The 17,551-nt window shown below is 46.8% G+C and overlaps 1 protein-coding gene across 1 annotated transcript; it reads right to left on the reverse strand.

The window, feature by feature from the left end:
* Positions 1-4,092: 4,092 nt before the first annotated feature.
* Positions 4,093-17,288, reverse strand: slc52a2 (solute carrier family 52 member 2). The gene is made up of 4 exons (XM_072370887.1): positions 16,012-17,288; positions 11,534-12,389; positions 11,329-11,452; positions 4,093-5,815 (listed from the first exon to the last, which is right to left on the reverse strand). Exons 1-4 carry the CDS (start codon positions 16,139-16,141, stop codon positions 5,606-5,608), a joined length of 1,320 nt encoding a protein of 439 aa, XP_072226988.1. The 5' UTR covers positions 16,142-17,288; the 3' UTR covers positions 4,093-5,605.
* Positions 17,289-17,551: the final 263 nt, after the last annotated feature.

The following is a 17,551-nucleotide window of genomic DNA, read 5'->3' on the forward strand; positions in this document are numbered from 1 at the left end:
TCTCTGGGGGAAAACAAACGGGTCAGATCAAACACCTGGAACATGACCGGCGTCATTCCCGATGGTCCATCGAAGGAAAGTTTGGTCTTTAACAGCTAGAATTTCATGAATTTTCAAGTAAAATTAGAATTATTGGGTTTTTGTTTCCTGGTTTTATCCTAGATCCTAGATCAGATCAGCTGTTTTTTTTATGGCTGCCATAGTTTAGGAGAGGATGGGGTTAAATACTTTAAAATAGAAGTTTTCTACATCACTGCACTCTCTGGGAATTAAAGGGTTAAATCATAAATAATGATGAAAGATAAACATCATCTGAGCCTTACCAGGTGTTTTTGAACGCCTCGCTGAATTTCTGCTGCAGTCAGGTAAAAAATAAGTGCACCCTTACTTCATTTCTGAGGTTTTACATTTTAAGACATAATAGAAAAATAATAATCTGGTCCTTAGCAGATCTTTAAATCCAGTGAAGACGGCCTCAGATGAACACATGACATATCACACTGTGAAAAAAACTAAGTGAACCCCTGATCCAGCAGCTTCAGCAGCAGTGAGTAAAACTAAGTGAACCCCTGATCCAGCAGCTTCAGCAGCAGTGAGTGAGAAACTAAGTGAACCCCTGATCCAGTAGCTTCAGCAGCAGTGAGTATAAAACTAAGTGAACCCCTGATCCAGCAGCTTCAGCAGTGAGTGTAAAACTAAGTGAACCCCTGATCCAGCAGCTTCAGCAGCAGTGAGTGAGAAACTAAGTGAACCCCTGATCCAGCAGCTTCAGCAGCAGTGAGTGTAAAACTAAGTGAACCCCTGATCCAGCAGCTTCAACAGCAGTGAGTATAAAACTAAGTGAACCCACATTCACACATTCTGCTGTAGATCTGCTGCTGTGTTTGGGATCTTTGTCCTGTTGATGAGCCAGTTTCAGCCCAGCTTTAGCTGAGGGACAGATGGACTCACATTTGACTCTAGAATACTTTGGTATCCAGAGGAGTTCATGGTGGACTCAATGACTGCAAGGTGCCCAGGTCCTGTGGCTGCAGAACCAGCCCAGATCATCAGCCCTCCACCACCGTGCTTGACAGCTGGTATGAGGTGTTTGTGCTGATATGCTGTGTTTGGTTTCCTCCAAACGTGCTGCTGTGCATTAGGACCAAACATCTCCACTTTGCTCTGGTCTGTCCAAAGGACATTGTTCCAGAAGTCTTGAGCTTTGTTCAGATGCAGCTTTGCAAACCTAAGCTGTGCTGCCATGTTCTTTTTAGAGAGAAGAGGCTTTCTCCTGCAGCCCTTCCAAACAAGCCATCCTTGTTCAGCCTTTTTCTAACTGTGCTGTCATGACCTTTAACCTTTAGCATGCTAACTGAGGCCTGTAGAGTCTGAGATGTAGCTCTGGGCTTTTTCACCTTGGGGTGACCTTTAACCTTTAACATGCTAACTGAGGCCTGTAGAGTCTGAGATGTAGCTCTGGGCTTCTTCACCTTGGGGTGACCTTTAACCTTTAACATGCTAACTGAGGCCTGTAGAGTCTGAGATGTAGCTCTGGGCTTCTTCACCTTGGGGTGAACTTGCTGGGACGTCCACTCCTGGGAAGATTGACAGCTGTCCTGAATGTTTTCCACTTGTGAATAATCTTTCTCTCTGTAGAATGATGGACTCCAGATAGTCTGGAAATGGCCTTATAACCCTTCCCAGACTGATGGGCAGCAGCAGCTGCTTCTCTGAGATCATTGCTGGTGTCTTTCCTCCTTGGCATCGTGTTAAAACACACCTGAAAACTGACAGAACTTCTGCTTTTATAGAGCTGCTATAATATATAATATTCATGCGGCTGGTATTTTATTGCTAATTTGAGAAAAATACACAAATCATTGGTTGAACAGCTAAATTAAAGCAACAAATAACAGAAAAATAAACCAATAACTAAATCTCAGCTTTCGGATTCATGTTTCACAATGAGGAAGCATTAGTTTGCCAAGACTTAGTAAAGGTTCAGTACTTATTTCCACACTGGGTTAATGTTTACTCTCTTCATAAACCTCGTGTCCTTTCTTTGTTTGTCAGTTTTATTCTTGTGCAGCTGAAAGATGCTCAACATGTCACAGGGTCTGAGTTTAACCCGCTTCACACATCAAACACGACCACCTGCAGCACCGGGGACTCTCTCATAAGCTGAGAAAACACGACCAGTACATCGTTTATTTAAAGAGGAAGCACACGCCGAGTGGATGAAAGAATTTGGCAAATAGCATAAATCAAAGCTCCGCGTTAGAAGACAGAACACGAACCATCAAAGCCAGATTAAACAGCCTGGAATCAGCATCATAAATCTCAAATAATCTAAATCAAAGCCGAGTTTGATCTCAGCTCGCTGGCTCTGCACATTTAGCTTCCTCAAAGTTCCAGTTGGACCTCAGAAAACAGCAGATTAGCTTTTGGTAACGATCAGAAATGGCAGCGTGCGTCGGTGCAGGGACTCACCTGCTGAGTGGTGGAGGTTTTCTGCAGAGAGAAAGAAGCCAAAGTCCTGTGCAATGAACTGAGTGCGCCGCGGGATTAAACCGCGGAGGCCAGTGGGCGTGTCAGCCTGTAGCCAACCGGGAAGCGTCCCCTGCTCACGGTCCGACCCCCACACACCTGAACTGTGGGATGTTTCAGGATCATCTGCGACGGGCTGCGAGTTTCGGCCACATCTTTCTGTGCTTTTCCTGAAAACGGTGCTGAAATGCTCCCAGGAATCTGCAGAATTCAGTAATTCTTCGTAAGGAGCTCATGGGAGCAGAGCTGAAAGCCAGCTGCAGAATTCCACAACAGAAAGTCGTTGTGTTAAAGGTTTAGATCTGGATTTAATCCCTCATATCTCCAAATGTTGTTTCTGAATAAGAAACAACTCATGGCTCATCCTCCTGTTTAACTCATAATAATTCAAATATCTGACTGATTTCATTCTAAAAGATCACAAACAGCTTCATGCTTCTCTTTAAATAGCTTTGAGTTCATTTGTGAGAGCAGCTCTTAGTGATTTAAGCACTTTTGCAGGTAAACTTGAGCAAAAGCTGCAGCTCGGATGCCTTTTGTAAAGCATACCCTAACCCTAAGCTCCTGGAACCGGTGTTAGTCGAATCAGACGGTACTTATTCAGAATCAGAACTTCCTGATCTCACCTGTGTCCGACCTCCAGATCAGTCTCTCACCTGGAATAGTTGTGGATAAAACCATCTGCTGAATCAGTGCAAAGCCTTATAAGAAGTGTTCGTTGGAGGTTTCAGAGCGCAGAAGAAGAAAAGTCAAACCATTCTGACATTTATCTTTTGTTCAGGTCGTCTTTATTGTTGTAATTCTTCACCATCAGTCACTTAAAACTTCCTTTGTTAAAAAAGGTACATGAACACATCACCACCCGAAACATGAAATCATCAAAGCAGAACCAAACCCTTAAGGCAACATTCTCCGTCTGTAAACCTGTGGCTTGTTAATAAATCTGATGCAGTACTGCAGCTTGCTCCAGAAAGTCACTAAAAAGCATATGAAAGACTGCAACTGTGGAACATCTGTGGGTGGATCCCGCCAGATGTGCAGCTTCTCAACCTTAAGGCAGAAGATGGTCCTGATGCTGCAACTACAGCAAAGTTTCTTTGGACTTTGGGAACAGGTCAGAACCGTGCAAGATGCAGTCATTAAACCGTGAGTGTGTGTACCGAGGAACGAAATAAAGCTGCAGAGGAAGGAAATAAAGCTGCCGAGGAACGAAATAAAGCCGCAGAGGAAGGAAATAAAGCTGCAGAGGAAGGAAATAAAGCTGCAGAGGAAGGAAATAAAGCCGCAGAGGAAGGAAATAAAGCTGCAGAGGAACGAAATAAAGCCGCAGAGGAAGGAAATAAAGCCGCAGAGGAAGGAAATAAAGCTGCAGAGGAAGGAAATAAAGCCGCAGAGGAAGGAAATAAAGCTGCAGAGGAAGGAAATAAAGCCGCAGAGGAAGGAAATAAAGCTGCAGAGGAACGAAATAAAGCTGCAGAGGAAGGAAATAAAGCTGCAGAGGAAGGAAATAAAGCTGCAGAGGAAGGAAATAAAGCTGCAGAGGAAGGAAATAAAGCTGCAGAGGAACGAAATAAAGCTGCAGAGGAAGGAAATAAAGCCGCAGAGGAACGAAATAAAGCTGCAGAGGAAGGAAATAAAGCTGCAGAGGAACGAAATAAAGCTGCAGAGGAACGAAATAAAGCCGGTCGACAGTGGAAGTAACTAACGTTAATGTTCATGCATTCAGCTTTTATCCAAATGAGGATGTAACAGCAAAGCTAACAGTAGAAGGAAGCCTCCAGGGTGTAGAAACAGAGTGCAGGCGGGGGGGGGGGTACAGGGCAGGAGACGCTCTCTGGAGAGCAGGACGAGGCTCTGTGGGTGTCCTCGTCTCTGATCACCTGCATTTCCGTCCCAGAAATGACAAACTGGGGACAACAGGAAGTATCGGGGACATATTTTACCCCCAGAGCATCAGAACATCTGGAGTGAGGCTGAATATTTATCAGTTGTACAACCGGGTCGTCTCCACCTCTCAATCAAACTGGAGTCAGAGCTGCAGCTGAGACGTAACTAATGGTTACTAATGGTAACTAAGGTTCGTCCACAGTGCTGTCCTCCGTGCACGCTCACACACTCGTGCACTGCGGGCTCTTAGCCAGGGATGCTTGGACCTCTCGATGGGAAGTTTCCTCGCGTCCTGCAGAGTCGCTTCAGTGATAAAGAGGAAGAAGGACTGTGGGCGAATAAGAAACCCGGGACGACCATCTAAGGCTACTGTGGCTTTACGTCTGGAGCACGCCGCTCACGAGATGATCTGTTGTCCAATGAGGGCTCAGCATTCACACATCAGACCACATTCCTCCTTCCACTGGTTAGTTTTGACCTCAGCGACACACTCAGACTGAATGCTGCACAGTTATGACCGTAGGCTCGTAAAATCGGGTTATAAAAACTTACTTCACCCGAGTAAAACTGGTTAAATTCCTCCAAAGAGCAGATTATTTAAGCACAGCTGGTGAATGATTGATGAGCATCTCAGAAATTGCTCCCTACAGGAAACACAGCATTATTGTGCATTTCCCAAACAAGACACACATTAAATGAAACATAAATGAAAGTAAAGTTCAACATTCTCAGGCAGACGGCACAAAGTTTGGCATGAAATCGAGGAATGACAGCGCAGGTGTGCACTTTACACTGTGCAGGGACGGGACCGTGGTCCATTACTCATTAAACGGCTTCGAGAGCAACACATGAAGAAGAATAAGTTAGTGGCTGTGTCTCCAGTCAAAGAACCGTTTGATCCAGTAAACAACCAGCTACACAGAGCCGGTACTAAAGCCCTTTGGCATGTATTCTTGTAGAACCTCCCTTTGGATGGAGTGCAGACACACAATGCTCCCCTTTACCTGGGAATGTTTCCATCTTCACAGACTCAGAGCCTTTGAATCAGGACAGGAGCCTTCGTCTGTGAACTGATCCTGGAGCCAATAAAGCTCCGGCACGTCTCCGATGAACAGAATTAAGTTTAAAACAGTCATTTCCTGAGGAAGGAATGGGAGCCGTGTGCGCTAAAAACAGACAGCGGGTCCTCCTAACTGCAGTTATCCACACATTCTCTGCCTCTAACAAACACCTGATAGACGTTTACCAGCGGGAACATGGCGAGGGCTCCGATAAGGGAGCCGGCCTGGATGGAGATGCCACACCACAGCAGAGCGGCGTGACCCGCCTCGTGCAGCAAGGTCCCGATCACCACCTTCAGATAGGAGAAGAGGCCGGTGAAGATGATCCAGGAGATGACCTGCAGGGGGCAGACACAGGCAGCTGCAGTCAGAGAAGCACCTTCCTCTTCCATCGGACAGCTCTTCGTTTAAATGCATTCATCTGACCGTTTGAAAGCTTTTAGGGTTTTTTTGTGAAGTAGCAAACGGCTAAAAGGTTGCAGAAGAAGGTAAACAGCAAAACATGAAATCATCAAAGCAGAACCAAACCCTTAAGGCAACATTCTCCGTCTGTAAACCTGTGGCTTGTTAATAAATCTGATGCAGTACTGCAGCTTGCTCCAGAAAGTCACTAAAAAGCATATGAAAGACTGTAACTGTGGAACATCTGTGGGTGGATCCCGCCAGATGTGCAGCTTCTCAACCTTAAGGCAGAAGATGGTCCTGATGCTGCAACTACAGCAAAGTTTCTTTGGACTTTGGGAACGGGTCAGAACCGTGCAAGATGCAGTCATTAAACCGTGAGTGTGTGTACCGAGGAAGGAAATAAAGCTGCAGAGGAAGGAAATAAAGCTGCAGAGGAACGAAATAAAGCTGCAGAGGAAGGAAATAAAGCTGCAGAGGAACGAAGTAAAGCTGCCGAGGAAGGAAATAAAGCTGCAGAGGAACGAAGTAAAGCTGCAGAGGAACGAAATAAAGCTGCAGAGGAAGGAAATAAAGCTGCAGAGGAACGAAGTAAAGCTGCAGAGGAACGAAATAAAGCCGCAGAGGAACGAAATAAAGCTGCAGAGGAACGAAATAAAGCCGCAGAGGAACGAAATAAAGCTGCCGAGGAAGGAAATAAAGCTGCAGAGGAAGGAAATAAAGCTGCCGAGGAAGGAAATAAAGCTGCCGAGGAAGGAAATAAAGCTGCAGAGGAAGGAAATAAAGCCGCAGAGGAAGGAAGTAAAGCTGCAGAGGAAGGAAATAAAGCCGCAGAGGAAGGAAATAAAGCCGCAGAGGAACGAAATAAAGCTGCCGAGGAAGGAAATAAAGCTGCCGAGGAAGGAAATAAAGCTGCAGAGGAAGGAAATAAAGCCGCAGAGGAAGGAAATAAAGCCGCAGAGGAACGAAGTAAAGCCGCAGAGGAACGAAGTAAAGCCGCAGAGGAAGGAAATAAAGCTGCAGAGGAAGGAAATAAAGCCGCAGAGGAAGGAAATAAAGCCGCAGAGGAAGGAAATAAAGCAGCAGAGGAAGGAAATAAAGCAGCAGAGGAAGGAAATAAAGCTGCAGAGGAAGGAAATAAAGCCGCAGAGGAACGAAATAAAGCCGCAGAGGAACGAAATAAAGCCGCAGAGGAACGAAATAAAGCCGCAGAGGAACGAAATAAAGCTGCAGAGGAAGGAAATAAAGCTGCAGAGGAAGGAAATAAAGCCGCAGAGGAAGGAAATAAAGCCGCAGAGGAAGGAAATAAAGCTGCAGAGGAAGGAAATAAAGCCGCAGAGGAAGGAAATAAAGCCGCAGAGGAAGGAAATAAAGCCGCAGAGGAAGGAAATAAAGCCGCAGAGGAACGAAGTAAAGCTGCAGAGGAAGGAAATAAAGCTGCAGAGGAAGGAAATAAAGCCGCAGAGGAAGGAAATAAAGCCGCAGAGGAAGGAAATAAAGCCGCAGAGGAAGGAAATAAAGCCGCAGAGGAAGGAAATAAAGCAGCAGAGGAAGGAAATAAAGCCGCAGAGGAAGGAAATAAAGCCGCAGAGGAAGGAAATAAAGCCGCAGAGGAACGAAATAAAGCCGCAGAGGAAGGAAATAAAGCCGCAGAGGAACGAAATAAAGCCGCAGAGGAACGAAATAAAGCTGCAGAGGAACGAAATAAAGCTGCAGAGGAAGGAAATAAAGCCGCAGAGGAACGAAATAAAGCCGCAGAGGAACGAAATAAAGCCGCAGAGGAACGAAATAAAGCCGCAGAGGAAGGAAATAAAGCCGCAGAGGAAGGAAATAAAGCTGCAGAGGAACGAAATAAAGCTGCAGAGGAACGAAATAAAGCTGCAGAGGAACGAAATAAAGCAGCAGAGGAACGAAATAAAGCCGCAGAGGAACGAAATAAAGCCGCAGAGGAACGAAATAAAGCCGCAGAGGAAGGAAATAGCTGCAGAGGAACGAAATAAAGCTGCAGAGGAACGAAATAAAGCTGCAGAGGAAGGAAATAAAGCTGCAGAGGAACGAAGTAAAGCTGCAGAGGAAGGAAATAAAGCTGCAGAGGAAGGAAATAAAGCTGCAGAGGAACGAAATAAAGCTGCAGAGGAAGGAAATAAAGCTGCAGAGGAAGGAAATAAAGCTGCAGAGGAAGGAAGTAAAGCTGCAGAGGAAGGAAATAAAGCTGCAGAGGAAGGAAATAAAGCTGCAGAGGAAGGAAATAAAGCTGCAGAGGAACGAAATAAAGCTGCAGAGGAACGAAATAAAGCTGCAGAGGAACGAAATAAAGCTGCAGAGGAACGAAATAAAGCTGCAGAGGAAGGAAATAAAGCTGCAGAGGAAGGAAATAAAGCTGCAGAGGAAGGAAATAAAGCTGCAGAGGAACGAAATAAAGCTGCAGAGGAACGAAATAAAGCCGCAGAGGAAGGAAATAAAGCCGCAGAGGAAGGAAATAAAGCCGCAGAGGAAGGAAATAAAGCCGCAGAGGAAGGAAATAAAGCCGCAGAGGAAGGAAATAGCTGCAGAGGAAGGAAATAGCTGCAGAGGAACGAAATAAAGCTGCAGAGGAACGAAATAAAGCTGCAGAGGAAGGAAATAAAGCTGCAGAGGAACGAAATAAAGCTGCAGAGGAAGGAAATAAAGCTGCAGAGGAAGGAAATAAAGCTGCAGAGGAAGGAAGTAAAGCTGCAGAGGAAGGAAATAAAGCTGCAGAGGAAGGAAATAAAGCTGCAGAGGAAGGAAATAAAGCTGCAGAGGAACGAAATAAAGCTGCAGAGGAAGGAAATAAAGCTGCAGAGGAAGGAAATAAAGCTGCAGAGGAAGGAAGTAAAGCTGCAGAGGAAGGAAATAAAGCTGCAGAGGAAGGAAATAAAGCTGCAGAGGAACGAAATAAAGCTGCAGAGGAACGAAATAAAGCTGCAGAGGAACGAAGTAAAGCTGCAGAGGAACGAAGTAAAGCTGCAGAGGAAGGAAATAAAGCCGGTCGACAGTGGACGTAACTAACGTTAATGTTCATGCATTCAGCTTCTATCCAAATGAGGATGTAGCTAACGATAGAAGGAGTGAGGCTGAACTAATGAATATTAGTTGAAGGTAAACAGCAAAGATGCACATGCTGGGTCTGATTAACACATTCCTGCTCATTGCAAACTGCATTTCTGCGCCGAGTGGATGCAGTCTGAAAGAAAGCCGAAGGACTCAGGGAAGCACCGAGAGGAAACGGTGCATGGACTGTAAGGACAGTCATCCAGGTGGAAATAACCGGTTTCAGCTCACGCAAACGAGTGTTTCTGCTCTCAGCCTCAGTGTGAGCATGTGCATCTGTGCCGTTATCGGAGGATTCGAGGCGCCCTGATCGCTCAGAAGAGAAGCTGCTGCAGGCAGTTTTACTGGAGGCAGCTGGGATCAGCTGATGCACGACACAGGACCTCCGGACCGAGACCCCCCCCCCCCTCCGCTGAGACGGCTGAATCCTCACCAACACATCACCTCTAAGCGTTTACTTTGGTTGAAACATTCTCTTTGACTGTCAGCGGCTCATCTGAGCCGACCTGAGATCCGTCTTCAGTAGAGAACTTTCAAAGGTTGCTAATAACTTGGGTGACATGATTGCCGACCAGCTGACCTTCAAAGATCCCGTTACCTCGGTTGCTCGTTCAGTCGCTTTCCATTACTAAACATAAGAAAGATCGGACCATACCTGACCCAACATGCCCCCCAGCTCCTGCTGCAGGCCATGGTCATCTCCCACCTTCACTACTGTAACGCTCTCCTAACTGGTTTCCTAACTGGTCTCCTAACTGGTCTCCTAACTGGTCTCCTAACTGGTTTCCTAACTGGTCTCCTAACTGGTCTCCTAACTGGTTTCCTAACTGGTCTCCTAACTGGTTTCCTAACTGGTCTCCTAACTGGTCTCCTAACTGGTCTCCTAACTGGTCTCCTAACTGGTTTCCTAACTGGTCTCCTAACTGGTCTCCTAACTGGTCTCCTAACTGGTCTCCTAACTGGTCTCCTAACTGGTTTCCTAACTGGTTTCCTAACTGGTCTCCTAACTGGTCTCCTAACTGGTTTCCTAACTGGTCTCCTAACTGGTCTCCTAACTGGTCTCCTAACTGGTCTCCTAACTGGTTTCCTAACTGGTCTCCTAACTGGTTTCCTAACTGGTTTCCTAACTGGTCTCCTAACTGGTTTCCTAACTGGTCTCCTAACTGGTTTCCTAACTGGTCTCCTAACTGGTCTCCTAACTGGTCTCCTAACTGGTTTCCTAACTGGTTTCCTAACTGGTCTCCTAACTGGTCTCCTAACTGGTTTCCTAACTGGTCTCCTAACTGGTTTCCTAACTGCTCTCCTAACTGGTCTCCTAACTGGTCTCCTAACTGGTCTCCTAACTGGTTTCCTAACTGGTCTCCTAACTGGTCTCCTAACTGGTCTCCTAACTGGTCTCCTAACTGGTTTCCTAACTGGTCTCCTAACTGGTCTCCTAACTGGTCTCCTAACTGGTCTCCTAACTGGTTTCCTAACTGGTCTCCAGCCTGTGAAACCTCTGCAGATGGTCCAGAACGCGGCGGTGCGGCTGGTCTTGGATCAGCCTAAAAGAACACGTCCCCCCTCTGTTCATTGAGCTCCTCTGGCTGCCCTTAGCATCAGATCCAAGTCCCTGATGTTAGCTACAAAGAGCTTAATGGAACGGCTCCATCTCCTTGAATGCTCTTGCAAAGGCTTCTGTCCCAACTGGGTCCCTCCGTTGGTCCCAGGATTGTCGTCTAGCAGCTCCTACACCACGCCTAAGACAATCCAAACTCTGTTCATGTGTCGTCCCACGATGGTGGAATGACCTACCGAGCGCTACCAGAACAGGGGCGTCCCTGTCTATCTTCAAGAAGCTCCTGAAAACCCAGCTCTTCAGAGAGCATCTCCTATCCCAGCACTTACCTTGTACTTCCCTCCCCCCTCTATCTCTGCACTTTATCTTTCTGCACTTCCTTCTATGCCTGCACCCTATCTCTACTCTGTCCCCTCTGACAGAGTCGGACTCCTGGGTTCCTTCTATGTAGCTTATTGTTAGCTTTTTATAGCTGTTATATCTTCATTTGTAAGTCGCTTTGGATAAAAGCGTCTGATAAATACAGAAATATAAACTCTATGCTTGACCGAATAGTTCATAACACATTGTTCTGCAGTTATTTCAGTTTTACTCTGACTTTAAGGTCAATATTGAGAATCCTGGCACCCAAAAGAAAAGTAGGACCTGAAAATTAGCCAAAATTCTCCAAGAAAAGGTCACATTTTGTCTAAAAATGGATTTGTCAACCAGCATTTCACAATGATGTGGTTGAAGATGCGCCTTTATGACAACATCTGCACTTAAATTAACCAAATAACTGCTAAAACGTTAATAATAAAGTCGTATTTACACACTCACCACTAAAGCTACACCGGCAGAGTTCCCCAGCAGTGGTGGGCAGGGGCTGAGAGCCGCCAACGCCAAGAGAAACGCGGCGAATACACCAGCAGCCACCGACAGGAAGCCCAGACCTGCGGAGGACCTGGAAGACAAAGTCAGGTTGTTGTGGCAGAGAAAGGAAGTAACGGCTCCTGGAAACAAGCGAACTCACACGTCTTCTCACCTGAGGACCACAAACATGGCCAGAAAACACGCCAGGGGGTTCGCTATGTTGCCGAGGACCACGGAGAGGTGGAAGGTCATGGCGCCGTAGGGCAAACAGGTGAAGCTCTGCACAGACGGGAGGACGCCATTGGTGAGGGCGTTTGAGACGGCGAGCAGGAACAGGAGGTAGATATTTCGTGGCGTCCAAAACGTCTGAGCGGGCGGTTTTTCCTCCACCTGCACCTGCTCCTCAGACACCGGCGTCCCTCCGTTGTACAGGCGGTGCGTCTCCTCCCCGTTCTTCGCCGCCGCCGCACCGTCGGGCTCCGGCGGCGGACCCGGCTGCTGCGGTTCCGTCTCTCTCCGGGTCAAAGCCAGGAAGCTGAGAGCTGAGACCGTCAACATGGCAAACAGGAACCAGAAGAAGTTCTGGGCAGGGAAGTTCTCCTTCAAATGCTGCGGCTCGATCGTGCCGTTCACGGTTTTGCACTCCAGCTTTCCAACGCCTTGCCCCAACGCCACGATGCAGGGGAACAGGGCGCTGAAGCCCTGACCCACGAAGAAGGTCCGGATGTACTGCGGCGGGTAGCGAAACATGAAGGGCAGGAAGGTGACCGTGGAGGTGCAACACACCAACGCCAACACAAAGGCGAGGAGCAGGAAGGGAAGCGAGCGCTCGGCTCCGGCTATTCTAACGGTGTGCGACCAGAAGATGGCCAGACAGGCGGACGCCACCACCGCCAGCGCCTGGATGCAGCGGATGACCACGCGCTCGTTCAAACGTCCCGGAGCACAGTGATGCGTCACGGTCACCGCTATTGGACCCACGTTCCCAAAGGCTATGAGCACTGAGAGGTATGCAGGCAGGTTCCAGCCTAAAGACAGGAAACAGACCACATCAGGTGTTAGAGCCGGGCCTTAGAGACGGGCCTTAGAGACGGGCCTTAGAGACAGAAGTTACAGACGGGCGTTAGAGACGGGCGTTAGAGACGGGCCTTAGAGACGGGCGTTAGAGCCAGGTCTTAGAGACAGAAGTTACAGACGGGCGTTACAGCCGGGCGTTAGAGACGGGCCTTAGAGACGGGCCTTAGAGACGGGCGTTAGAGACGGGCGTTAGAGACGGGCGTTAGAGACGGGCCTTAGAGACAGATGTTAGAGACGGGCCTTAGAGCCGGGCCTTAGAGACGGGCGTTAGAGACGGGCGTTAGAGCCGGGCCTTAGAGACGGGCCTTAGAGACGGGCGTTAGAGACGGGCCTTAGAGACGGGCGTTAGAGACGGGCCTTAGAGACGGGCGTTAGAGACGGGCCTTAGAGACGGGCGTTAGAGACGGGCCTTAGAGACGGGCCTTAGAGACGGGCCTTAGAGACGGGCCTTAGAGACGGGCCTTAGAGACGGGCCTTAGAGACGGGCCTTAGAGACGGGCCTTAGAGACGGGCGTTAGAGACGGGCCTTAGAGACGGGCCTTAGAGACGGGCCTTAGAGACGGGCCTTAGAGACGGGCCTTAGAGCCACCTGGAAAGAAAGTACACCCTCTTTCCAGTTTAAGGTTTTTACGCATCAGGATATAAAACAAAATCATCTGAACCTTGAGAGGTTTTAAAATTCTGTAAAAATCAGATTAACATCACGCTGAGTCATTATTTATTTAACAAAAACTGAGACAAAACACAGAAGCATGTGTGAAAAACTAAGTGAACTAAGAGGGTAAGAAGCAGCAAACTTTAATAAATTGCACTTATTTAACACGAACAGGTCGAACTCCTCATTATTGTGGTCGTTTAAACTCATTTTCATCCATTTGGGAGGATTTCAGTTGGTGAATAAAAGTGAGAACAACAGATTTTCAGGTGATTCAGCAGAATCCAGAGTGATTCTGCCTCTTCTAACTGCTGCAGATATGGACCCCAGATCATCCTTTACTGCCCCTCAGCAGCTCAAACTGACGCCTATCGCTCTGATCAGGATGTAAGACAAAACATTTCGGTATTTTTGACATAATTCAGTTTTTATTTCAGGATGTTATGAGATTTATGTGTCATTTTAATCTCTTAAAGTTAACATGAATGCAGCTCAGATTGTAAAGGAGATTAAATTCAAAGGTTTTATATATCTGGACATAATGAAAAATATCACCTGGTGTTAAAATCCACCCTCATGATCAATAAACCCACAAAACACAGAAGCAGTGAGTGAAAAAGTAAGTGAACCCTCACTGCTTCCACAGGACCTAAGAGGGTAAGAAGCAGCCAGGAGCTGCTGATCAATGCTCTGATTAACTGATCAATGCTCTGATTAACTGATCCTCAGTCAGTGTGAGCAGCTCTATAAAAGCAGGAGTTCTGTCAGTTTAACACGATGCCAAGGAGGAAAGACACCAGCAATGATCTCAGAGAAGCAGCTGCTGCTGCCCATCAGTCTGGGAAGGGTTATAAGGCCATTTCCAGACTATCTGGAGTCCATCATTCTACAGAGAGAAAGATTATTCACAAGTGGAAAACATTCAGGACAGCTGTCAATCTTCCCAGGAGTGGACGTCCCAGCAAGTTCACCCCAAGGTGAAGAAGCCCAGAGCTACATCTCAGACTCTCCAGGCCTCAGTTAGCATGTTAAAGGTTAAAGGTCACCCCAAGGTGAAAAAGCCCAGAGCTACATCTCAGACTCTACAGGCCTCAGTTAGCATGTTAAAGGTTAAAGGTCACCCCAAGGTGAAGAAGCCCACAGCTACATCTCAGACTCTACAGGCCTCAGTTAGCATGTTAAAGGTTAAAGGTCACCCCAAGGTGAAAAAGCCCAGAGCTACATCTCAGACTCTACAGGCCTCAGTTAGCATGTTAAAGGTTAAAGGTCATGGCAGCACAGTTAGAAAAAGACTGAACAAGGATGGCTTGTTTGGAAGGGCTGCAGGAGAAAGCCTCTTCTCTCTAAAAAGAACATGGCAGCACAGCTTAGGTTTGCAAAGCTGCATCTGAACAAAGCTCAAGACTTCTGGAACAATGTCCTTTGGACAGACCAGAGCAAAGTGGAGATGTTTGGTCCTAATGCACAGCAGCACGTTTGGAGGAAACCAAACACAGCATATCAGCACAAACACCTCATACCAGCTGTCAAGCACGGTGGTGGAGGGCTGATGATCTGGGCTGGTTCTGCAGCCACAGGACCTGGGCACCTTGCAGTCATTGAGTCCACCATGAACTCCTCTGGATACCAAAGTATTCTAGAGTCAGATGTGAGGCCATCTGTCCCACAGCTAAAGCTGGGCTGAAACTGGCTCATCAACAGGACAAAGATCCCAAACACAGCAGCAGATCTACAGCAGAATGTGGGAAAAAGAACAGAATCAAGGTGTTGCAATGGTCCAGTCAGAGTCCAGACCTCAGCCTGACTGAGATGCTGTGGTGGGACCTTAAGAGAGCTGTGCAGAAACCAATGCTGCAAACCTCAATGAGCTGAAGCACCGCTGGAGAGAAGAGGGCCGAGATTCCTCCAGAACCAGGAGAGAGACTGATAACGTCCCACAGGAAACCATCACTGCAGCTCACTGCTGCTGAAGCTGCTGGATCAGGGGTTCACTTAGTTTCTCACTCACTGCTGCTGAAGCTGCTGGATCAGGGGTTCACTTAGTTTTACACTCACTGCTGCTGAAGCTGCTGGATCAGGGGTTCACTTAGTTTTACACTCACTGCTGCTGAAGCTGCTGGATCAGGGGTTCACTTAGTTTCTCACTCACTGCTGCTGAAGCTGCTGGATCAGGGGTTCACTTAGTTTCTCACTCACTGCTGTTGAAGCTGCTGGATCAGGGGTTCACTTAGTTTTACTCACTGCTGCTGAAGCTGCTGGATCAGGGGTTCACTTAGTTTATCACTCACTGCTGTTGAAGCTGCTGGATCAGGGGTTCACTTAGTTTTACTCACTGCTGCTGAAGCTGCTGGATCAGGGGTTCACTTAGTTTTCACACTCTGCTTCTGCATTTTGTCACAGTTTCAGTTCAGTAAATGATCACAGTGTAACGTATCATGTGCTGTTGGCCTGAGGCTGTCTTCACCGGACTTTAAGGCCTTTTTAAAGGTTATTATAGGTTATTATTTTGGTTTTACGTCCAAAAATGTAAAAGGGGTGCACTTAGTTTTGTCCTGACTGCAGCAGACATTCAGTGGCATAAGACCACAACATTGCTTTTAAATTAAACTCCAATAATAAAAGACGAGATAAACATATTTGGGCAGAAACAGAAAGCTTTCCCGTTAAATGGGGGCCAAACATGATTATTATTATTTTTAATGACATTACTTGGGATATTCTGTCATTAACGTTTTGTTTGGTCACTATCGGACATGCGTGTCAGTATCGGTGTGGTTAATACGCGCAGACAGGATGCAGAAAAGCCATCTGAGGGGATTTTAATCCGGTTCCTCTGCTGCTGGATCCGCTCTAAATAAATAAAAATCCATTTTTACAGACAAGGAGGACGGATCCTGCCGCTGGACGTGGACACTGACCTTCGGGAAGCACGTCGACAATCACCGGCAGCTCGACCCACAGACTGTTGACGGAAATCCAGGAGCCCATGGCGAACAGAGCCATGAGCCCGTGGGTCACCGCGGCGCTGCTCCACCAACTGCCCGGCATGGTGCTGCTTTGTCCGGCGTAGAAAACTCAGAAACACTCGGCGGCGGCTTGACTTCGTGCGAGTAAAGTCGCGACAATGTGCTCGTCCACACGCCGCCGTAACCTGAGCTTTGGAGGACAATTACGCAAAGTTACCACCCCAAAAGGTGCCTTCGGGGACCCTGGGAATTTAGAGGATCATAGTTATAAACCTTAAAATGACCATTTTAACAAGCATCTATTCATCAGTTACGTTGCTTTAATGATTTCTACTAATCAGTTTGTTTCTTAAAGCATCTTAAAACATCACACTTGCTTGGTTTTCATTTGCGCCGTTGAGCTTCTTCTTCTTATAGTTCACATTCGTGTTTAATGTAATCTGGTTTTACGACACAAACCACTTCTAATGTGTGAAATAGTGCTGAAACATTTCTTATTTCAAACTTCTACATCAATGTATCCGTTGCTTTGCTGTGCTGAAATAAGTTACCTCGTTCTCGTGGCGGTTACAAAAAATCCTGCATTCCGGTGACAGTGAAGGCATCATCCACAGCGATCTGTTGATAACAAGCGGCCTTTTAAGAAGGGCGCGCGCGTTTGTTTCCTTAGTGGTTGTTTATCTGTCAGAAAAGGTTAAGCGAAGTAAAAAATCTGGGTCGAAGTTCATGGAAGCTGGCGGTGAAAGGGAACCCGGGGGAAGGAATCCTGTTAACTGCGTTTCTTTACGTGCTGAGACTGAGAATAAGCTCCGGAGGAGGTCTGCTGCCTCCGAGAGAAATAACTGGTTTCCCTCAATAAGATGCTTCTGAATGAAAGGCCAACATTGTGTTTGCATTTCTGTGATTAAAGTACCGTGAAAAAGTGTTGAGCAGTTTATAATATTTCCTTCCAAGCAGCCAGACCTTCCTGTAACCTTTAAAGTGTCCTGATCAATACTTCTGCAGCTTTCTGAAGCTCTTTCAGAGTTTTTCTTTGGACATTTTCTGCTTTTTCACTCATTTTCCGTCCTTCCGAATGTGTTTTTTCTTTGTTCAGCCACTTAACTCTGAGCTATGAGCCATTCAGGCAGAAAAAAGGCTCCTAACTCAAGGGATGAACCAGTGTTGTGTCGACACAGAACAGACAACTTAGCAAAGAAGCCATTTTAAACTGGATCTTTAGGCACTTTGTCACAAAGACACATCATTTGTTCCCATTTCTTTAGCTGCATCTATGAAAAACAGCAAAGAAAACACAGTTTGACAGACAGAAAATAGGATTTCTGCAGCAACAAGGTGATTCCCAAAGAGCTATTAGCTGAAAACTTGGCATATCTCAGCATGGTGTGCAGTGTGTCCTTAAAACATTTGAGGAAACTGGACAAGTGGAGGACAAAAGAAGAAGTGTCAGGCCTAAAAAACTATCTACAGCAGATGAACAGGATCTGAAAGT

Source organism: Leuresthes tenuis, unplaced genomic scaffold, assembly GCF_036924035.1.
Source record: "Leuresthes tenuis unplaced genomic scaffold, fLeuTen1.0.hap1 SCAF_18, whole genome shotgun sequence".
Classification (NCBI taxonomy): Eukaryota; Metazoa; Chordata; class Actinopteri; order Atheriniformes; family Atherinopsidae; genus Leuresthes; species Leuresthes tenuis.